Here is a 19,433-nt window from a genome sequence, read left to right as displayed (position 1 = left end):
TATAATCTTAAAATTCTTGAGCTTTGTGCTACTCAAAATATGATCTGTGAGCTCTTTGTAAGTACTCTGAGAGGAAATAAATGCAGGAATCAGGAACATTTAGAAACAGTTTGGCAGTAATTTTTGGTCTCTTGAATCTAATAAGAAATTGGGGCCTCCATTTTTTTAAAAGATTTCATTCAGATTAAAAATTTCATTGTATTTTTAAAAATTAACTTGCAGATATGAAATAAACATTGGTCCTTAGTTTGAGAAGTGTTGATACAGTTAATCACTGTAATGATTTGTATTAACTGATCATTTTTTTCCATTTTCTTGTTTACATATATGAATATACTTAATTGGTTTTGTATATAATATTTGATAGATTGCATAAGACTTTTTAAATTCTAAGATCTTGCTAAATTCACATGAAATTCCATTTTAGGGAATAAGTTTTGAGGAACCATGTAATAGAAAGCAGATAGTTTTTTTAAGTTGTGAGAGAGTTGTTAAGGCAACTAGTTTGTTTTAGTTATCAAACATAGCCTCCAGTCAGAGAAGACAGGAAAATTGAGGGAAGGGAAGGACTAGAAACAAAATGTGTATTTGGTTAATAGGGTTTTATTTTAAAGTTTGTAAGATCACATTAAAATTTGTATTTAGTTTTTTTAGTTGTTAGATTTGCCTTAAATTTTGGGGTCCTCTTGCACTTTTAATAGTAAATCATAAACTGTCTTTGGTGATTTCTTAAAATACTGTGACACTGTTAACTTTGTCTGGTGCTTTATTGTGAACATTAATGTATATATAGTTCAGCATGTATAATTCATGACTAAGATTTGTCCTTTTTCTCTTTCTAGGAAGATGATCCATATGATCTTGAAGACCTTTCTGCACAGAAATGAGGGAAATACAAAGAACCAAATGTAGTTCTGAAATGTATTTTGAGATGATTTTATTTTCAAAATGAGAAGTATATCTGGTTATCTTTATGAATGTAGAGACATGACAATAGAGTTATGATGGCAAAAAACAAAGAGCCTCGCCCCCCGTCCTATACCATCAGTGTGGTTGGACTCTCTGGGACTGAAAAAGACAAGGGTAACTGTGGAGTTGGAAAGTCTTGTTTGTGCAATAGATTTGTACGCTCAAAAGCTGATGAGTATTATCCAGAACATACTTCCGTGCTTAGCACCATTGACTTCGGAGGACGAGTAGTAAACAATGATCATTTTTTGTACTGGGGTGACATAACGCAAAGTGGTGAAGATGGAGTAGAATGCAAAATTCATGTCATCGAACAAACTGAGTTCATTGATGACCAGACTTTCTTGCCTCATCGGAGTACGAATTTGCAACCATATATAAAGCGTGCAGCTGCCTCTAAATTGCAGTCAGCAGAAAAACTAATGTACATTTGCACTGATCAACTAGGCTTGGAGCAAGATTTTGAACAGAAGCAAATGCCTGAAGGGAAGCTCAATGTAGATGGATTTTTATTGTGCATTGACGTAAGTCAGGGATGCAATAGGAAGTTTGATGATCAACTTAAATTTGTGAATAACCTTTTTGTCCAACTATCAAAATCAAAAAAGCCTGTAATAATAGCAGCAACTAAATGTGATGAATGTGTGGATCATTATCTTAGAGAAGTTCAGGCCTTTGCTTCAAACAAAAAGAACCTCCTTGTAGTGGAAACATCAGCACGATTTAACGTCAACATTGAGACATGTTTCACTGCACTGGTACAAATGTTGGATAAAACTCGTGGCAAGCCTAAAATTATTCCCTATCTGGATGCTTATAAAACACAGAGACAACTTGTTGTCACAGCAACAGATAAGTTTGAAAAACTTGTGCAGACTGTGAGAGATTATCATGCAACTTGGAAAACTGTTAGTAACAAATTGAAAAATCATCCTGATTATGAGGAATACATCCACTTAGAGGGAACAAGAAAGGCTAGAAATACATTCTCAAAACACATAGAACAACTTAAACAGGAACATATAAGAAAAAGGAGAGAAGAATATATAAATACTTTACCAAGAGCTTTTAACACTCTTTTGCCAAATCTGGAAGAGATCGAACATTTGAATTGGTCAGAAGCTTTGAAGTTAATGGAAAAGAGAGCGGATTTTCAGTTATGTTTTGTGGTGCTAGAAAAAACACCTTGGGATGAAACTGACCATATAGACAAAATTAATGATAGAAGGATCCCATTTGACCTCCTGAGCACTTTAGAAGCTGAAAAAGTCTATCAGAACCATGTACAGCATCTAATATCAGAGAAGAGGAGGGTAGAAATGAAGGAAAAATTCAAGAAGACTTTGGAAAAAATTCAGTTTATTTCACCTGGGCAACCTTGGGAGGAAGTTATGTGCTTTGTAATGGAGGATGAAGCCTTCAAATACATCACTGAGGCTGATAGCAAAGAGGTGTATGGTAGGCATCAGCGAGAAATAGTCGAAAAAGCCAAAGAAGAGTTTCAGGAAATGCTTTTTGAACATTCTGAACTTTTTTATGATTTAGATCTTAATGCAACACCTAGTTCAGATAAAATGAGTGAAATTCATACAGTTTTGAGTGAAGAACCTAGATATAAAGCTTTACAGAAACTCGCACCAGATAGGGAGTCTCTTCTGCTTAAGCACATAGGGTTTGTTTATCATCCCACTAAAGAAACGTGTCTTAGTGGTCAAAACTGTACAGACATTAAAGTAGAGCAGTTACTTGCCAGTAGTCTTTTGCAGTTGGATCATGGTCGCTTACGGTTGTATCATGATAGCACCAATATAGATAAAGTTAACCTTTTCATTTTAGGGAAAGATGGCCTTGCCCAAGAACTAGCAAATGAGATAAGGACACAATCCACTGACGATGAGTATGCCTTAGATGGAAAAATTTATGAACTTGATCTTCGGCCTGTTGATGCCAAGTCGCCTTACTTTTTAAGTCAGTTATGGACTGCTGCCTTTAAACCACATGGGTGCTTTTGTGTATTTAATTCCATTGAGTCACTGAATTTTATTGGGGAATTTATTGGAAAAATAAGAACTGAAGCTTCTCAGATCAGAAAAGATAAGTATATGGCCAACCTTCCATTTACATTAATTCTGGCTAATCAGAGAGATTCTATTAGTAAGAATCTACCAATTCTCAGGCACCAAGGGCAACAGTTGGCAAACAAGTTACAATGTCCTTTTGTAGATGTACCTGGTGGTACATATCCTCGTAAATTTAATGAAACCCAAATAAAGCAAGCTCTAAGAGGAGTATTAGAATCTGTTAAACATAATTTAGATGTGGTGAGCCCAGTTCCCACCAATAAGGATGTATCAGAAGCTGACTTGAGAATTGTCATGTGTGCCATGTGTGGTGATCCATTTAGTGTGGATCTTATTCTTTCACCCTTCCTTGATTCTCATTCTTGTAGTGCTGCCCAAGCTGGACAGAATAATTCCCTAATGCTTGATAAAATCATTGGTGAAAAAAGGAGGCGAATACAGATCACAATATTATCATACCATTCCTCAATTGGAGTCAGGAAAGATGAACTGGTTCATGGGTATATACTTGTGTATTCTGCCAAACGGAAAGCATCAATGGGAATGCTTCGAGCATTTCTGTCAGAGGTTCAGGACACCATCCCTGTACAACTGGTGGCAGTTACTGACAGCCAAGCAGACTTTTTTGAAAATGAGGCCATCAAGGAGTTAATGACTGAAGGAGAACACATTGCAACTGAGATCTCTGCTAAATTTACAGCATTGTATTCTTTATCTCAGTATCATCGGCAAACTGAGGTCTTTACACTGTTTTTCAGTGATGTTCTAGAGAAAAAAAATATGATAGAAAATTCCTATTTATCTGATAGTACAAGGGAATCAACCCATCAGAGTGAAGATGTTTTCCTGCCATCTCCCAGAGACTGTTTTCCCTACAACAACTACCCTGATTCAGATGATGATACAGAAGCACCACCTCCTTATAGTCCAATTGGGGATGATGTACAGCTGCTTCCAACACCTAGTGACCGATCCAGATATAGACTAGATTTGGAAGGAAATGAATACCCTATTCACAGCACCCCGAATTGTCATGACCATGAACGCAACCATAAAGTGCCTCCACCTATTAAACCTAAACCAGTTGCACCGAAGACAAACGTGAAAAAATTGGATCCAAACCTTTTAAAAACAATTGAAGCTGGTATTGGTAAAAATCCAAGAAAACAGACTTCTCGGGTGCCTTTGGCACATCCTGAAGATATGGATCCTTCAGATAACTACTCAGAACCCATTGACACAATTTTCAAGCAGAAGGGCTATTCTGATGAGATATACGTTGTCCCAGATGACAGTCAGAATCGTGTTATTAAAATTAGAAACTCATTTGTAAATAACACCCAAGGAGATGAAGAAAATGGATTTTCTGATAGAACCTCGAAAAGTCATGGAGAACGGAGACCTTCAAAATACAAATATAAATCTAAAACCCTATTTAGTAAAGCCAAGTCATACTACAGAAGAACACATTCAGATGCAAGTGATGATGAGGCTTTCACGACTTCTAAAGCGAAAAGGAAAGGAAGACATCGTGGAAGTGAGGAAGACCCGCTGCTTTCTCCTGTTGAAACTTGGAAAGGTGGTATTGATAATCCTGCAATCACTTCAGACCAAGAGTTAGATGAGAAGAAGATGAAGAAGAAAACCCACAAAGTCAAAGAAGACAAAAAAGTAAGTTTAATGTATGGTTCATAATGTTTCCGAAGATGTTTGTTTTGACTTTTAAAAAATTATTTTTTAAGATAATGGATTTTCTGTCAGTGAGAAGTTAGGCTGTCTGTCATTTAGTAAGTGTAATTGGCAGCTCTTTTTAATTTTCTGAATATTTTGTGAGGATTGATTATTTTTTGTTACTTTATTTTTATTTTTTGTTACTTCATTTTATTTACTTGTGCTTTAACTTATTTATTTTGCAAAGAGTCAGACCTGACTGGGCAACTGAACAGCAAAAAGCTTATTTGGGGTGGAAGTTTGATTTTGTATTCTTCAGCATAAAAATTCTAGGTGAATATGTAGATACTGTCTACAAAAACTTAGATATAAAATGCTTTTGTTCATTTTCTGTTTGTCTGTAAGCACCCTATTTGTCTGTTTTTCCCTTTTGACTTAGCAGTTTTGCAGCTTGATTTGTTGACATAAATATATTAATTTGATATATTGGCATATTTGATATATTGTTTTATTGCACTTTGCTTTTTGCATTTCCCAGATACTGCATTTTTTACAAATTGAAGGTTTGTGGCAATCCTGCAATGATCAAGGCTTCATAGCACCATTTTTCCAGTAGCATTTTCTTACTTCTTACTTGCTTTTGTGTTGCATTTTGGTAATTCTCAAAATATTCCAAATTTTAAACTTATTATATTTGTTACAGTGGTCAGTGATTTTTGATGTTACTATTGCAAAAAGATTACAGCTCACTGAAGGCTCAAATAATGGTTAACACATTTTAGCTACATTTTTCAATTGATGTACGTACATTGGTTTTTTTAGGCAAAATACTGTCGTACACTTAATAGCCTGCCATATAGCATACATGTAATTTTTACATGCACTGGGAAACCAGAGAATTTCTGTGATTCACTTTATTGTGATATTTGTTTTTAGGCAGTGGTCTGGAACTCAACCTGTATTATCTCCAAGACATGCCTATATAACATTGCTTTAAATTTTAGATTCATTGTGTTACGATACTTGAACTTAAGAGAATAGGAAAACATGATATTTTGGAAGCTTTTAGATCTATAAGTGATTTTTTAATCCTTCAGTGTTTCACCTTAAACATAAATGTCACTTAAATGTTTGAACCTCTGTTCTTAAAAAGATAAACATAGGTTATAATGCAGCTTTATAAATATAGTTTTATGCTGCAAGTATACTTTAGTGCTTTGTATTATATATGTACAGTGAAGTGCCTTGGATGTCTCCAAGGCTAACTATTTATATCATAGTTATCCGTGGTATTTTTTCCTTTAAACATTACAGAAAAGCTGGAGCATTTTATTTTATTTTATTTTATTTTTTTAAGCTGGAGCATTTTAGTGCAGCTTTTTGTTTGCCTGGAAATTATTTTCATTGTGTAAGGTGGACTTGAGTAAGTTGTCTTCTGTTTCATTTTAGTGAGCATTCACTAAAAACCTGCTATATGCTTAAGTCTGTACAAAAAGCTGTTGAAAGATATAAAAGAATTGAAGATGTGCATCCCTAAAAAAGCTTAAATGTGTTTGAAAGACAGTACCCTGTTTTTGGAACAGAGGTAGAAAAGTAACACTAGAGCACTGTAGGGAAGCATAGTGTAACAGTTAAGAGCACATGATCTAGAGCCAGACTGCTAGGATTTGAATCAGCTTACTAGCTGTGTAAATTCTGTATATGCCTTTCAAGGAAGATGGAGATAAACATATTTCCCTATGAGAAGTATGTTCATAGTTATTTAAAATAGTGCTTGGCATGTGGTAAATTGATTAAATTAAAAAGTATATACATTATTTTGTGATAATACTGTCAGATACATACATTAAGTGAATACAAGATGAGAGATCACCATAGGGGTATAGAGTTAGGTTCATAAAACTTCATGAAAAAGGTAAATCACCAGTTTTGAGTATTTTGATTGGTTTTTAGGAAGAAGAAAAGATACTTTAAGAGGGGTAAGTCATTTGTGCCGAGGTGTAAAATTGTGTCTAGGCAAGTTAAGATACAATAGGAAACTGTCCCGGTTGAGGGTATGGTGCAATATCATTGCCTTTATAGGGAGTTGGTAATGGACAGGGAGGCCTGGAGTGCTGCAATCCATGGGGTCACAAAGAGTCCCACACGACTGAGCAACTGAACTGAAACTTAAAAGAGTCTGCTAAACTGAAGAGCTAGTTTAAATCCAAAAGCAGTTAGTTAAGCAGGGCCTAGGCAGTAAGAAAATTGTTTTGTACTTGAGATTCCGAATAGGGAGGAGATTGGCATCAGGTAGTCTAGCTAGGAGGCCGATGTACACATTCAGTTTTGAAGTGATGAGTACAGAGACCAAATGAGAAATCAACAAAACTAGAAGTTTTATTATTTGAAAAGACTAGAAACATAGACAAAACTCAGGTAAAAAGAGAAGGTGTAAACCCTGAGAATGAAAAGGGGACTATAATTACAGATAGCTTAATTACAGATAGATCAGATTAATAAGCAGAGAAGGCAATGTCATCCCACTCCAGTACTCTTGCCTGGAAAATCCCATGGATGGAGGAGCCTGGTGGGCTGCAGTCCATGGGGTCAGTAAGAGTTGGGCATGACTGAGTGACTTGACTTTCACTTTTCACTTTCACACATTGGAGAAGGAAATGGCAGCCCACTCCAGTGTTCTTGCCTGGAGAATCCCAGGGACGGGGGAGCCTGGTGGGCTGCCGTTTATGCGGTCACAGAGAGTCGGAAACGACTGAAGCGACTTAGCAGCAGCAGCAGCAGATTAATAAGATAGTAGAAAATACTGTCAACAATTTAGATCAATAAATTTGAAAGTTACACAAAGTTGAAGTCCATGACAAAAAAGCTTAGAATAATCCTGTAACTGTTAAATAAGTTATGAGGTAGTAGTTACATCTTAGCACAAAAATACCAGGCCCAGGTAAAATTCTACAGGAGACTTTTTAAGGAACAGGTCATTCCAATGTTCTACAAATCCAGTAAATAGGAAGAGTAGGAGAATTCATTAAATTCATTCTCTGTGAAGTTATCTATTCTTAGTCCCAAAACCAGTCAATGGTAATGTAAGAAAGGAAAATTATAGCCCCATTTTACTTACGAGTGCACATGCAAAAATTTTAAAGTGCAAGTCCACAGACCCTTAACTGCAACTTTGAAATCCATAACCTCTGAAAATCAAAAATTTTTGTAGAATTCAGCAGCATTATCTGATTTACTCTGTTCTTGGGAAAATCCTACTTGAACTGGTGTGTGAGGCTACATATAATCATTGTCTTATCTAAAAAAAAATCCATATAGTTCACTGCAGATATATTCATGTATTTGAACACAGGGTACTGACCCAAAGTTTGTTGGGGTTGTTATGCAATAGACATTTTTTGTACTGCACAGTATCGGTAATGACTGAAATTTTCTGAGTTCTAAAATACATCTTACCCCAAGAGTTTTAATTAAGGGATTATAGATGTATTTAAGGGCAAAAAAAAAAAAAAATTCAACAATATATAAAAACCACTTGATAAAATTTCATTCATTAGCTTCCTACTAATTTAGTGGAAAGCTACTAAATTATGAACAGGTGAGAGCTTGCTTGAGAACAGGTATCTATAAATACACAAACAAGTGAAATCACTTTAAATAACATCCTCATGAGGGAAATGAATTCCCTTTTCACCCAGAAACAAGATAGAATGTTTATAATATTACCACTTCCAGTCAATATTATACAGAGATCCTAGTTAAAGCAATAAGATAGGGAAAAGATAATAAAAGCGTCTGAGTACTGGAAAGAAACAAAACTTTTGTTAGTGGCTGATGGTATGATTGGCCTATGTGAACGCCAAATAGGGTCTACAGATAAATTATAATATTAATAAAAGAGCAAAGTTAGTTCCATATGTCGTCAGTAATCAAGTCAGTTGTATCTCTATACATCAGCAATAAATAACTAGAAAAAATAATTAGAGAAGACATCATTTACAAAAGCATAGTAGACTATCTAGTGCCTGGGAGTAATTGTGACATAATGTGCAAACCTCTGTGTTGAAAAGCATAAAACATTACTTTAAGACATTAAAGAGCATATAAATAAATGAGCTGTTGCCTTCCTATCCATGAAATGTGGCTTATCATAAAGAAGTTATTGTTCTTCAGACTACATCTCTAGATTGTGTTGTTTCACTAAAGTGTCAAAGATTTTTCAAGAAATTTTACACAGATTCTAATATAAATATGGAAGAGTAAATAGTAAATACAAATATTGAATAGCTAGGACACTTCTGAAGAAGAAAGGCAGAGGTGGAGTGGTGACATATCTGCTTATTCTGTCAACTTGTGTAGAACTTTAGTATTTAACACAGTGTGGTTAAATAGAGACAGTCACATTGACCAGTAAAATAGAGAGCTCCCAAATATACAGACCTCAAACTCAGAACTGTCCTTCCACGCCACCTAAGGCTGTTGAACACTTGAAATGTGGCTAATCTGAATTAGGATAAACTGGTCTACAGGGTAAGTAAAGGCTTCCCTGAGACCTGTCATTTTGTTAGATCTAATAGATGAATAGAACTTAACTAGAGGAGTAGTTGGGTGGATGGAAGAATATTTAATCCTGAATGAAGAGAATGTGCATGTTCTTAAAGGAGATGTGACTAGTCAATGTGACTAGTCAATGATCTAAAACAGTTGTTGACAAACTTTCTGTAAAGAGCTAAATAATAAGTATATGAGACTTTGAAGGTGTAATACATCCTGTATTATAACTGCTCAGCTTTGCTATTGCAGTGCAAAAGCAGCCATGGACAATACGTAAGTGAATGAGTATGGCTATTTTCAAAAAAACAGGCAACAGGGTAAATTGATCTGCTAGGCCATAGTTGGCTGATACCTGATCTATGGGAGAGAATAGTAAAGGAGAGATTTGAGAGTGGGGACTGGACTCGGACCTTTTAGCACTGTTGGACTTTTTGTTATTGAGCCTAAGAGTAAATTGAAATTAACAGAGTTAGTGAAGCTGAAATCACTTAGTTTCAGGGTGAAGTATGGGTTGAGTGATACAGAAGACCAGCAGGCATTTACAGTAGCCTAAGTGAATCATGATGAAAGATTTATCACGATTCACTTCATAATTTTATAAAGAGAATAATAAAGTGAATGAAACCGGAAAAAAAAAAAAAAAGAAAGAAAGATTTGAATAGTTGGAGTGGGAGGGAGAATGGTGGCAATGGATAGAATGGGGTGGATTTGGTGAATATATTGCGTATATGAGGGAAGGGTAAAGATGATGAATGAGACAGGAAAGATACTGCCTTGGTTTCTAGCTTGTGCAGCTTAATCAGTGATGATGCTGTTCCTTACATAGAGCATTGGAAATTTGCCAGGTTTGGAGTTGAGGGGTAGAAATTAGAGTTCAGGTGGAGGTATCAAGTAGGCATTTAGATATGCAGATCTTCGGAGAAGAGGTCTGAGTTGGAGATACATATTTAGGAGACAATGAAGCAGAGATAGCAGTAGATGAAGTGACATAGGGAGAGTGAATACAGTTGTCTAACACAGCCTTGAAGAGCTATCAATGTTGAATGGCCAGGTAGTAGAGATGATCCTTAAAGGTAGGGAGAGTAAACATAGACCACATACCCTTTCTTAGCTGATTGCCTCACCTGTAAATTAAGAATTACACAATTTTCCTTGAGATTGTGATAGAATTGGAACTATGTGTTTCAAATGCCTGACATGTAGCAGTACTCAATAAATGCTATTATGATGTGCTTCATGCCTGAAATATCCCAGTATACTCCAACTGTATTTCAGAATAGTCCTCTATTCCATTTGCTGGATTAGTTTCTTGACTCATTTTTAAATTAAATACTCCTAAGTTTTGCACGTAGGTGATTTCTGATCCTAAGTTTATGCACTTCTTTTCTTTTATTTTCTCTCTAAGAGAAAAGTTCATTCTTTTAACCTTCGTTCTTTGATTCCAGCATGGGAACTATAGTCTAGGAATATTTTTTTAGGTTCCTTGACATCTGGAAAATCGTAACATTTGGTATTAGTGGCATTTAAAAGAGGCTCAAAGACCTGATTCTCCTAATGTAGGCTTTAATTGTCATTTCTGCCAATCAGAGAAGGCTTTATGCTTAATTATCTTTTGTTCCATACCCCAAAAGGAGTTTAGTATTAGTTGTGGGAACAAAAGCTGTAAGATATTTCTTGATTTGGAAAGATTTGTAAGGATTATTTTCGTAAATCATGACCCATTATACACATATATATTTCTGTGTAAAGGAAATTTTCTAAAGCAATACCTGCTTTATAAGTTATTTTGATTTTCTAGCCTATTATAGTGAAAAAATAGGTGCTGGTTGTGACCTATTAAATTGATTTTGTAACTTAAAAGTGCTTGTAAAACAGTGCTTAAGAGAATGAACTAAATGAGAAAATTTGAGTTGTATTGATAAAATTGCCAGTTTTTAACACATGCATGCAATGAAATGAGGTGTACTTGTCTTTTCTTCAGTATCCATTTTGGTGCTATCCTCTTGATTCAGATAGTAAATAGTAGAATACTTTGGTGAATTTTGTGGTGTATTAGAATAAGCTGGTATTCTAATGATTTTTCATTTTCAGCCTTTTTAAAAGTTGTTTTCCTGTCATTTCCAGGTCGTGAATCTTTTCATCCACTTATTTTTATTAGCAACTACCAACTGGTATTTTACTCTCAGATTTTCCTTCCAATCCATATTATTTTCTTTGTATTTTATTGCTCCCTTCTTACTGAAACCCCTCTATCAGTATCTTAAAAGATTCTGTTGCTTTAGCCGTTGTACTAGGGGCTTAGAGCCTGTTAAGAATACCAAAGTAGGTATGTTTTCTTAAAAATAAATGGAAGGGATATCTATATATTGAGTCAGAAGGTGTTAATTTATTATTAGTAAGTAGTGAATTGATACCAAGCTATTACTGTGGTAGATCCTTTAGAATAGTAAATCTTAAGTTTAGAATTATTAGACTTCTGACTTCTAGAACCTCAGTCTTTATTAAGTAAAATGCCCAGTTTGAAAATACTGTCAAGCCAAACAGTGGTAACAAGAATTCTCTCTTGATCTAGAAATTGTTCATCCCAGATACAAAAGTAATGAAATATGTGATAATATGTCTGTGTTGAACTGCTGTTTGTCTATATCAGAATGTATAAGTTATAGGGTAAGTTGCTTTTTTTTTTTTAATGTGTATCACTTTTAATGTAACCTTCTGACAGTTACTTAAGTGACTGTCAGTGTTCACATCTGAGAGAAACTAGAGTCTTGAAAGAATTATATTTAAGGCTAACTAAAAATTGGGTGCTTGAAAAACTTAGTATAGGAAGAGGAGTACTTAGAGATCAGATAGAGATAATGTAGTTTGTACCTGTTTAATGAACAGGGTCATTTAACCAAGTCTTGAACTGCTTCACAGTTTCAGATTTTCTATTTTTTACCTATTTTGTTTTTGAAATCTAAAGATTTCTGGGCAGTTGATACAGGGTGCCCATTGTATCTATTATTACCTTGCAGACACTTCCTTAAGGGAGAGAATAAGGGTCACTTTTGTAAAGGAAGTGTGTTCAGAAGAATGAGGAAACTGCTTTCCCAGATTCCTCAGTCAGCATCTCTTCCAGTTTCATTGCTGTGAGTTGGGTCCTGTCTCCATTCCTAACCAGTAAAGTCTAGCCAGGAGAGTAGAATTATGCTGCTGAATGTTGACCTGAGCCTTTAGAGCTCTGGGTTGAGGTTGGCTTCCCCCAAATTAGGGTAATTTCTAAGGGATGAAAACCAGTGTCTACTGCAGGCTGGATTTATATCTTGTTTATAGTTGATCTCCATGTCCTCGCACAATATGCTGTACTATGATCAGTTGAAGTCAGTATGAATATATGACTTTTTTTTGTAGTAGTAATAAAACAACCATTTATATATATATATATTTTTTTTTAATAATTGCATTTATTTGACTCAAGGAAATTGTTATTTTATCCAATAAGCATCTTACTGAATGCCTGCTATGACACAGGAACACTGTCCAAAGTTATGACTTGGTCGTGGGCTCTGCTCTCAGGAATTCAGTCTAGTAAATTTGGTTTTGTTGAATATTAAGCATTTTTTATATGTTCATCAAGGTTAGTAAAACTGGTATCTCTCATTTGGAAAGCATTTACTGAGGTGTCTTTAGTAACAGCTTCTATTGCTTTCATACTGGCTAATTGGCTAAATATGTTCTACCTCTGATTGATTAGTTCTAAAGTGTTTCAGAAATTTCTCATGAAGTTAAAATTAGTTTCTTTAGTAGCATTTCTGGTGCTGGTGACATCAATTAATGGTATGACATAAGTGTGAATATATAATATGAGTATTTCTGCCTGTATTTTACTGTTTGCTGTTTCTTTGGATTTGGTTTTTGCTGGGGTTTGACCAAGATCTATTACTCTTCAAATTCAGAATGAAATGTAATTCAGAATGGTTAGTTTTTAAAGTATATTTTGATTGACATATTCTAATAAGACTTACTTTAAATGATACTGTCAGTGGTATGCTTGCTTTTTACTAATTTAAGAGCAAATGTTAATGTCTTCAGTGTGTTTCTCTATTCAAACTTTGTGTTTTTTCTTAACTTTCATAGTAGTATGTTGAATGTTTAGCAAAACCTGGCATAGCACAAATTGTTGAAATTACTGTTAGTTCCGTAGCATTATAGTTTTTAGAATATGTTTAATGAAACTGGAGCCTATTATACAAAGTGAAGTAAGTCAAAAAGAGTAACACTAATACAGTATATTAACATCTATATGGAACTTAGAAAGATGATGACGATGACCCTATATGCAAGACAGCAAAAGAGACACAGATGTAGAGAACAGACTTTTGAACTGTGTGAGAGAAGGCGAGGGTGGGATGATTTGAGAGAATAGCGTTGAAACATGTATATTAACCACATGTGAAACAGGTGACCGGTGCAAGTCTGATGCATGAAGCAGGGCACTCAAAGCCGGTGCTCTGGGACAACCCAGAGGGATGGGGTGGGGAGAGAGTTGGAGGGGGAGGTTCAGGATAGGGGGACACATGGACACCCATGGCTTGATTAATGTTGATGTATGGTTAAAAAAAAAAAAAAACCACCACAATATTGTAAAGTAATTAGTCTCCAATTAAAATAAAGAAATTAATTTAAAAGAAAAAAATATATATCAAGGAGGCACTTCTATAACACAAAATATGTGTTCTTACTATAATTTTACATCAGTGGGCAGTTGTTACTCTTCCAAGACTTATGAGTCTATAGGGTTATCAGATTTATGTGCTCCAAAATTTTATGTACTGCAAATTGTTCTGCTCAGCCCTAGAAGAGTTATTTCTACAATAGGTATTATTTTATAATTTTTAGCTCTTAACTTTTTCTTGTCATCATAGTCAGTGTGTTGAAAGAACCCTCAATAGGACTTAATCTGTGACTATGTAAAGAGACACCTCAGAGGAAGGACAACTGCTTTTTAAAAGTAGTCATTTCTGATGTTTGCAGTTCTTAGAACAAAATATCAAGGGTATGACAAAAGTGGTCTTGAGGAAGTAACTTTGTCCAAATAAAAGGTACATTTTGCATGTGCATGTGTAATTGTTTTGAGCTTTCTGGAAATTGTTCTTAGCCTTTGAGACTCTAAGGAAGGGTTTGGGAAAAAGGAAAAATGCACATTTGCAAAATTTTAGTGGCGTTTTAAAGGTTTCTTATGTACTTCGTAAAACTGTGGACTGTATAGAACCTTTGTTGATGTAAGAGGCGAACACACTTGAATTTTTCTTCATTCTTTACTGATGCTCTGATTGTTGGATTGGCAAATCACTAGAGTACCAGAAAGAACCTAACAGATGACATGGAAAGGAAAGGGAGAAGTAGTGGTTTTAAGAATAAAATGCTGGGTATAATATAAAACTTACTTTCCTTTGAATACACTTGAAAGTAAATATTTAGGGAAGCTGGGAAGAAATCTACTCATCCTTTACTGGAATAGATTTTGCTAGATCCCTCTCCTGGTGGTGGTGTTCAGTCGCTAAGCTGTGTTCAGCTCTTTGTGACCCCGTGGTCTGCAGCACGCCAGGCTTCCTCATCCTTCACTATCTCCTGGAGTTTGCTCAGATTCATGTCCATTGAGTCGATGATGTGACTCCACATTTAATTGTTTTTTGTAATAAAGTTGTTAATGGCATTAATAAAATGCCTGCCAGGTGGATAATATATGTGGAAATGCTTTATAGGAAGATGTCATCTTAGAGATTAATCAGTGCGAGAACCACTTTGTCTGATGAGTATATACAAGAACCCAGATCACATTTTATTTGGCCTCAGTTGTTTTCTCTTCCCTCTTTTCATGTAGTGTTAGGTTGAAGGGTGTGAGAGAGTATTTACAATATCTCTCTCATTTGTAAAGTGTTTGGACTCTTAGCACTTAACATTTCTTATAAGTAGATCTTCACAGAATACTGGCTCCCACTAAAGACTTCTTTCTTATATTGGTGTGTTATGCTATGGGCTTCCCTGGTAGCTCATCTGGTAAAGAATCCGCCTGCAATGTGGGAGACCCAGTTAGATTCCTGGGTCAGGAAGATCCCCTGGAGAAGGGATAGGCTCCCCACTCCAGTATTCTTGGGCTTCCCTGGTGGCTCAGCTGGTAAGAAATCCACCTGTAATGTGTGAGACCTGGGTTCAATCCCTGGGTTGGGAAGATACTCTGGAGAAGGAAACAGCTACCCACTCCAGTATTGCCTGAAGGATCCCATGGACAAAGGAGCCTGGCGGGCTACAGTCTATGGGGTTGCAAAGAATTGGACATGCCTGAGCGGTTAAGCACACACAGACATGCTATGGTGTAATATTCTTCCAACATAATCACTTTATAGTAGTTTCACTGCTTTGTATTTTAATAAGTTATTTTTTTTTATTACATTGTAAGCTTTTTGAGGGCTGTTACGATTATCATTCATCTTTGTGTACCCTACAGTAGTGATTCTCAATCCTGAATTTTAAAAAAAATCTCAGACTTCTCAGGGCTATATTTATAGCCATCTCCTAAATTTGAGTTCTCAGTCCTTGTTATTAGCCTAGCACAGTCGTTCTCAACCAGGGTCAGTTTTGACCTGCGGTGAGCATCTGGCAATGCCTGAAGACATTTTTGGCTGTCAGAACTAGGGTGGGGGTTTGCTACTGATAGCTGTTGGGTAGAGGTCAGGGATGCTGCTAAACACCCTGCAATTCAAAATGTCAATAATACTGAAGTTGAGAAACCCTGTCTAGCTGAATGGGTCTTTAAGGAAATTCCTGTGCATTCTAGAAGTCGATCATGCAAGGCATGTTTGTACCTGCTCATTAGGAGAGGCAGGTTTTTCCTCACAGGTCATAGATGTTACTTCCCTATCCTCACCATGATTGGTTAAGAATGTATTTTCATGAAGGAGGTACTCTGGGTCTAAGGTACATGCTATTGCTATTTATTTTAGTTGGCTGATCTTTATTCTGCCATAAAACATGTTTCCATCTCATTGTCATGGTCTTAGTTGAGATTATCATAACTTCCTACTTGGATTATTGCAGTGACCTTTTTAAGAAAAATTTAATTTGATTCATTGTTGATGGACGTACCATTGTAAGAAATAATGCAGAAAGATTCCATGTACCCTTTGCCCAGTTTCCCACAAAGGTAACATCTTACAAAACTAGTACAATATCACAGACAGGATATTGACATTAACCCACGGGTCTTTAGAGTCTGCCAGGTTTGCTTGTATGTGTGTGTGTGTGTGTGTGTTCTGTGAAGTTTTTCACTTGTGTAGCTTTGTGTGCCCTGTCCTGCACAATACCTAGCATGATGTTATGTACATGGTAAATGCTCAGTTCTCATATACTGTTGAAGATACATTGCCTTATTCCAAATGAATTTGCATACAGTTGGCTGTTAATTCTTGTAGTTTTATGATAAGAATCATTATTTTGTATGAATGCTGATTTTATTAGGTTCAAATATTTAAGTTTAGGTACACCTATATATAATGACTCCCATAGGAAAAAAAAAATAGGTATAATGAAACTATTTGCATAACTGGTAAGTAAACCAACAGTACTTTGTATGTTTATTAACAGAAACATTATATAGTGAATGCTTTCTCAGGTTCCTGTTTATCATTTTGTTTGCTTCTTTTAGTGTTGACTTAGCACCCATGTGCTAGATACTGTGCCAAGGGGTAGGTAATAAAAAGGAAAAGTGGACAATTTCTAGAGTATTTTGGAAGTCCTACCAATAGGGCTTCTTATGCATTCACTATAGAGAGTAAGGGATGGACGGAGGAACCTGGTAGGCTGCAGTCCATGGGGTCACTACGAGTCAGACATGACTGGGCGAGTTCACTTTCCCTTTTCACTTTCATGCACTGGAGAAGGAAATGGCAACCCACTCCAGTGTTCTTGCCTGAAGAATCCCAGGGACGGGGGAGCCTGGTGGGCTGCCGTCTATGGGGTCGCACAGAGTCGGACATGACTGAAGCGACTTAGCAGCAGCAGAGAGTAAGGGAAAATCAAGGTTGATTATTAATTTATGGTATAAGCAATGGTATAAGCAATGGGTAGATTTAGATTTGCTGGGATAGTGAAGAAGACTAAGCTAAGGGTGAAAAGTTTCACATCAGAGAGAATCAGGACATCTGTTTTGTGCTTTTTATGTTATGTTAAAATATCTATGTTGACATCCCAGTGGAAGTATAAAGGTTAGATGTATGAATCTGATACTCGGGGGAAAAGTTTTCAGGATAGAAGAACATTGAAAGCCATGGGTTTAGATAAATTCACATAAGGACAGAGAATGGCTGGAGAAGGGAGAATTCAGAACTGACACTGGGTAAACCAGAAAGAGTTACAGAGATGAAACTGAAAAAGGAATTCTTGGGGAGAAGAGGAAAAACTAGTAAAGAGTCGTGACATGGGAGCCAAGAGAGCAAGTATTTAAGGAAGAAGTGATCAGTCAAGAAAGTTGCTGAGAGCTCAAGAGGAGTGAAAAGTTTCTTTTTGATTTGATGGTGTAGAGGTGTCTGATTTTTTTTTTTTTTAACTTCAGAAGAGATTTATTTCAAGGCTCAAGTTTCAACTAGTTCATTTCTTAAGTAAAAAAAAAAAAAAAAAGTTACTCTTTCTCCATATGACTTTAAAAACAGAATTCTTCCGTGCTGTCCCCAGAGAAGCTTAGTTATATAGGAAGGGAGATCTTTTAACTCCTGTAGAACTTCATTCTTTTTTTTTTTTCTTTTTTTTTTTTCTTTTTTTGTTTTCTTTTTTTTTCATTGATATGAATCAGCCACGGATTTACATGTATTCCCAATCCCGATCCCCCCTTCCACCTCCCTCTCCACCCGATTCCTCTGGGTCTTCCCAGTGCACCAGGCCGGAGCACTTGTCTCATGCATCCCACCTGGGCTGGTGATCTGTTTCACCATAGATGGTATACATGCTGTTCTTTTGAAATATACCACCCTCACATTCTCCCACAAAGTTCAAAAGTCTGTTCTGTATTTCTGTGACTCTTTTTCTGTTTTGCATATAGGGTTATCGTTATCACCTTTCTAAATTCCATATATATGTGTTAGTATGCTGTAATGTTCTTTATCTTTCTGGCTTACTTCACTCTGTATAATGGGCTCCAGCTTCATCCATCTCATTAGGACTGGTTCAAATGAATTCTTTTTAATGGCTGAGTAATATTCCATGGTGTATATGTACCACAGCTTCCTTATCCATTCATCTGCTGATGGATATCTAGGTTGCTTCCATGTCCTGGCTATTATAAACAGTGCTGCGATGAACATTGGGGTGCACATGTCTCTTTCAGATCTGGTTTTCTCAGTGTGTATGCCCAGAAGTGGGATTGCTGGGTCATATGGCAGTTCTATTTCCAGTTTTTTAAGAAATCTCCACACTGTTTTCCATAGTGGCTGTACTAGTTTGCATTCCCACCAACAGTGTAAGAGGGTTCCCTTTTCTCCACACCCTCTCCGCATTTATTGCTTGTAGACTTTTGGATAGCAGCCATCTTGCCTGGCGTGTAATGGTACCTCATTGTGGTTTTGATTTGCAAATTTCTCCTGATAATAGAAGTGACTGTTGAGGCATCTTTTTCATGTGTTTGTTAGCCATCTGTATGTCTTCTTTGGAAATGTCTGTTTAGTTCTTTGGCCCATTTTTTGATTGGGTCATTTATTTTTCTGAAATAGAGCTTCAAGAGTTGCTTGTATATTTTTGAGATTAATCCTTTGTCTGTTTCTTCATTTGCTATTATTTTCTCCCAATCTGAGGGCTGTCTTTCACCTTACTTATAGTTTCCTTTGTAGTGCAAAAGCTTTTAAGTTTCATTAGGTCCCATTTGTTTAGTTTTGCTTTTATTTCCAATATTCTGGGAGGTGGGTCATAGAGGATCTTGCTGTGATTTATGTCGGAGAGTGTTTGCCTATGTTCTCCTCTAGGAGTTTTATAGTTTCTGGTCTTACATTTAGATCTTTAATCCATTTTGAGTTTATTTTTGTGTATGGTGTTAGAAAGTGTTCTAGTTTCATTCTTTTGCAAGTGGTTGACCAGTTTTCCCAGCACCACTGTTAAAGAGGTTGTCTTTTTTCCATTGTATATCCTTGC

General features: G+C 36.1%; 1 protein-coding gene across 6 annotated transcripts in view; it reads left to right on the top strand.

Annotated features, from left to right (window-relative positions):
- Positions 1-19,433, top strand: part of ARHGAP5 (Rho GTPase activating protein 5) — a 104,492-nt gene that overhangs the window by 44,190 nt on the left and 40,869 nt on the right. For 4 of the 6 annotated variants that reach the window (XM_043489627.1, XM_043489626.1, XM_043489628.1 and 1 more), the window contains exon 2: positions 843-4,721. In XM_043489627.1, coding sequence (XP_043345562.1) covers positions 1,002-4,721 — 3,720 coding nt within the window. In that variant the 5' untranslated portion in view covers positions 843-1,001. Of the gene's footprint in view, positions 1-842; positions 4,726-19,433 lie in introns of all 6 variants that reach the window. The other 2 variants (XR_006273562.1, XR_006273561.1) reach the window with 1 other exon arrangement.

This window comes from Cervus canadensis, chromosome 17 (assembly GCF_019320065.1).
Source record: "Cervus canadensis isolate Bull #8, Minnesota chromosome 17, ASM1932006v1, whole genome shotgun sequence".
Classification (NCBI taxonomy): domain Eukaryota; kingdom Metazoa; phylum Chordata; class Mammalia; order Artiodactyla; family Cervidae; genus Cervus; species Cervus canadensis.
Note: the sequence above shows the minus strand (reverse complement) of the source record. Positions and strands in the feature narration are given on the sequence as shown.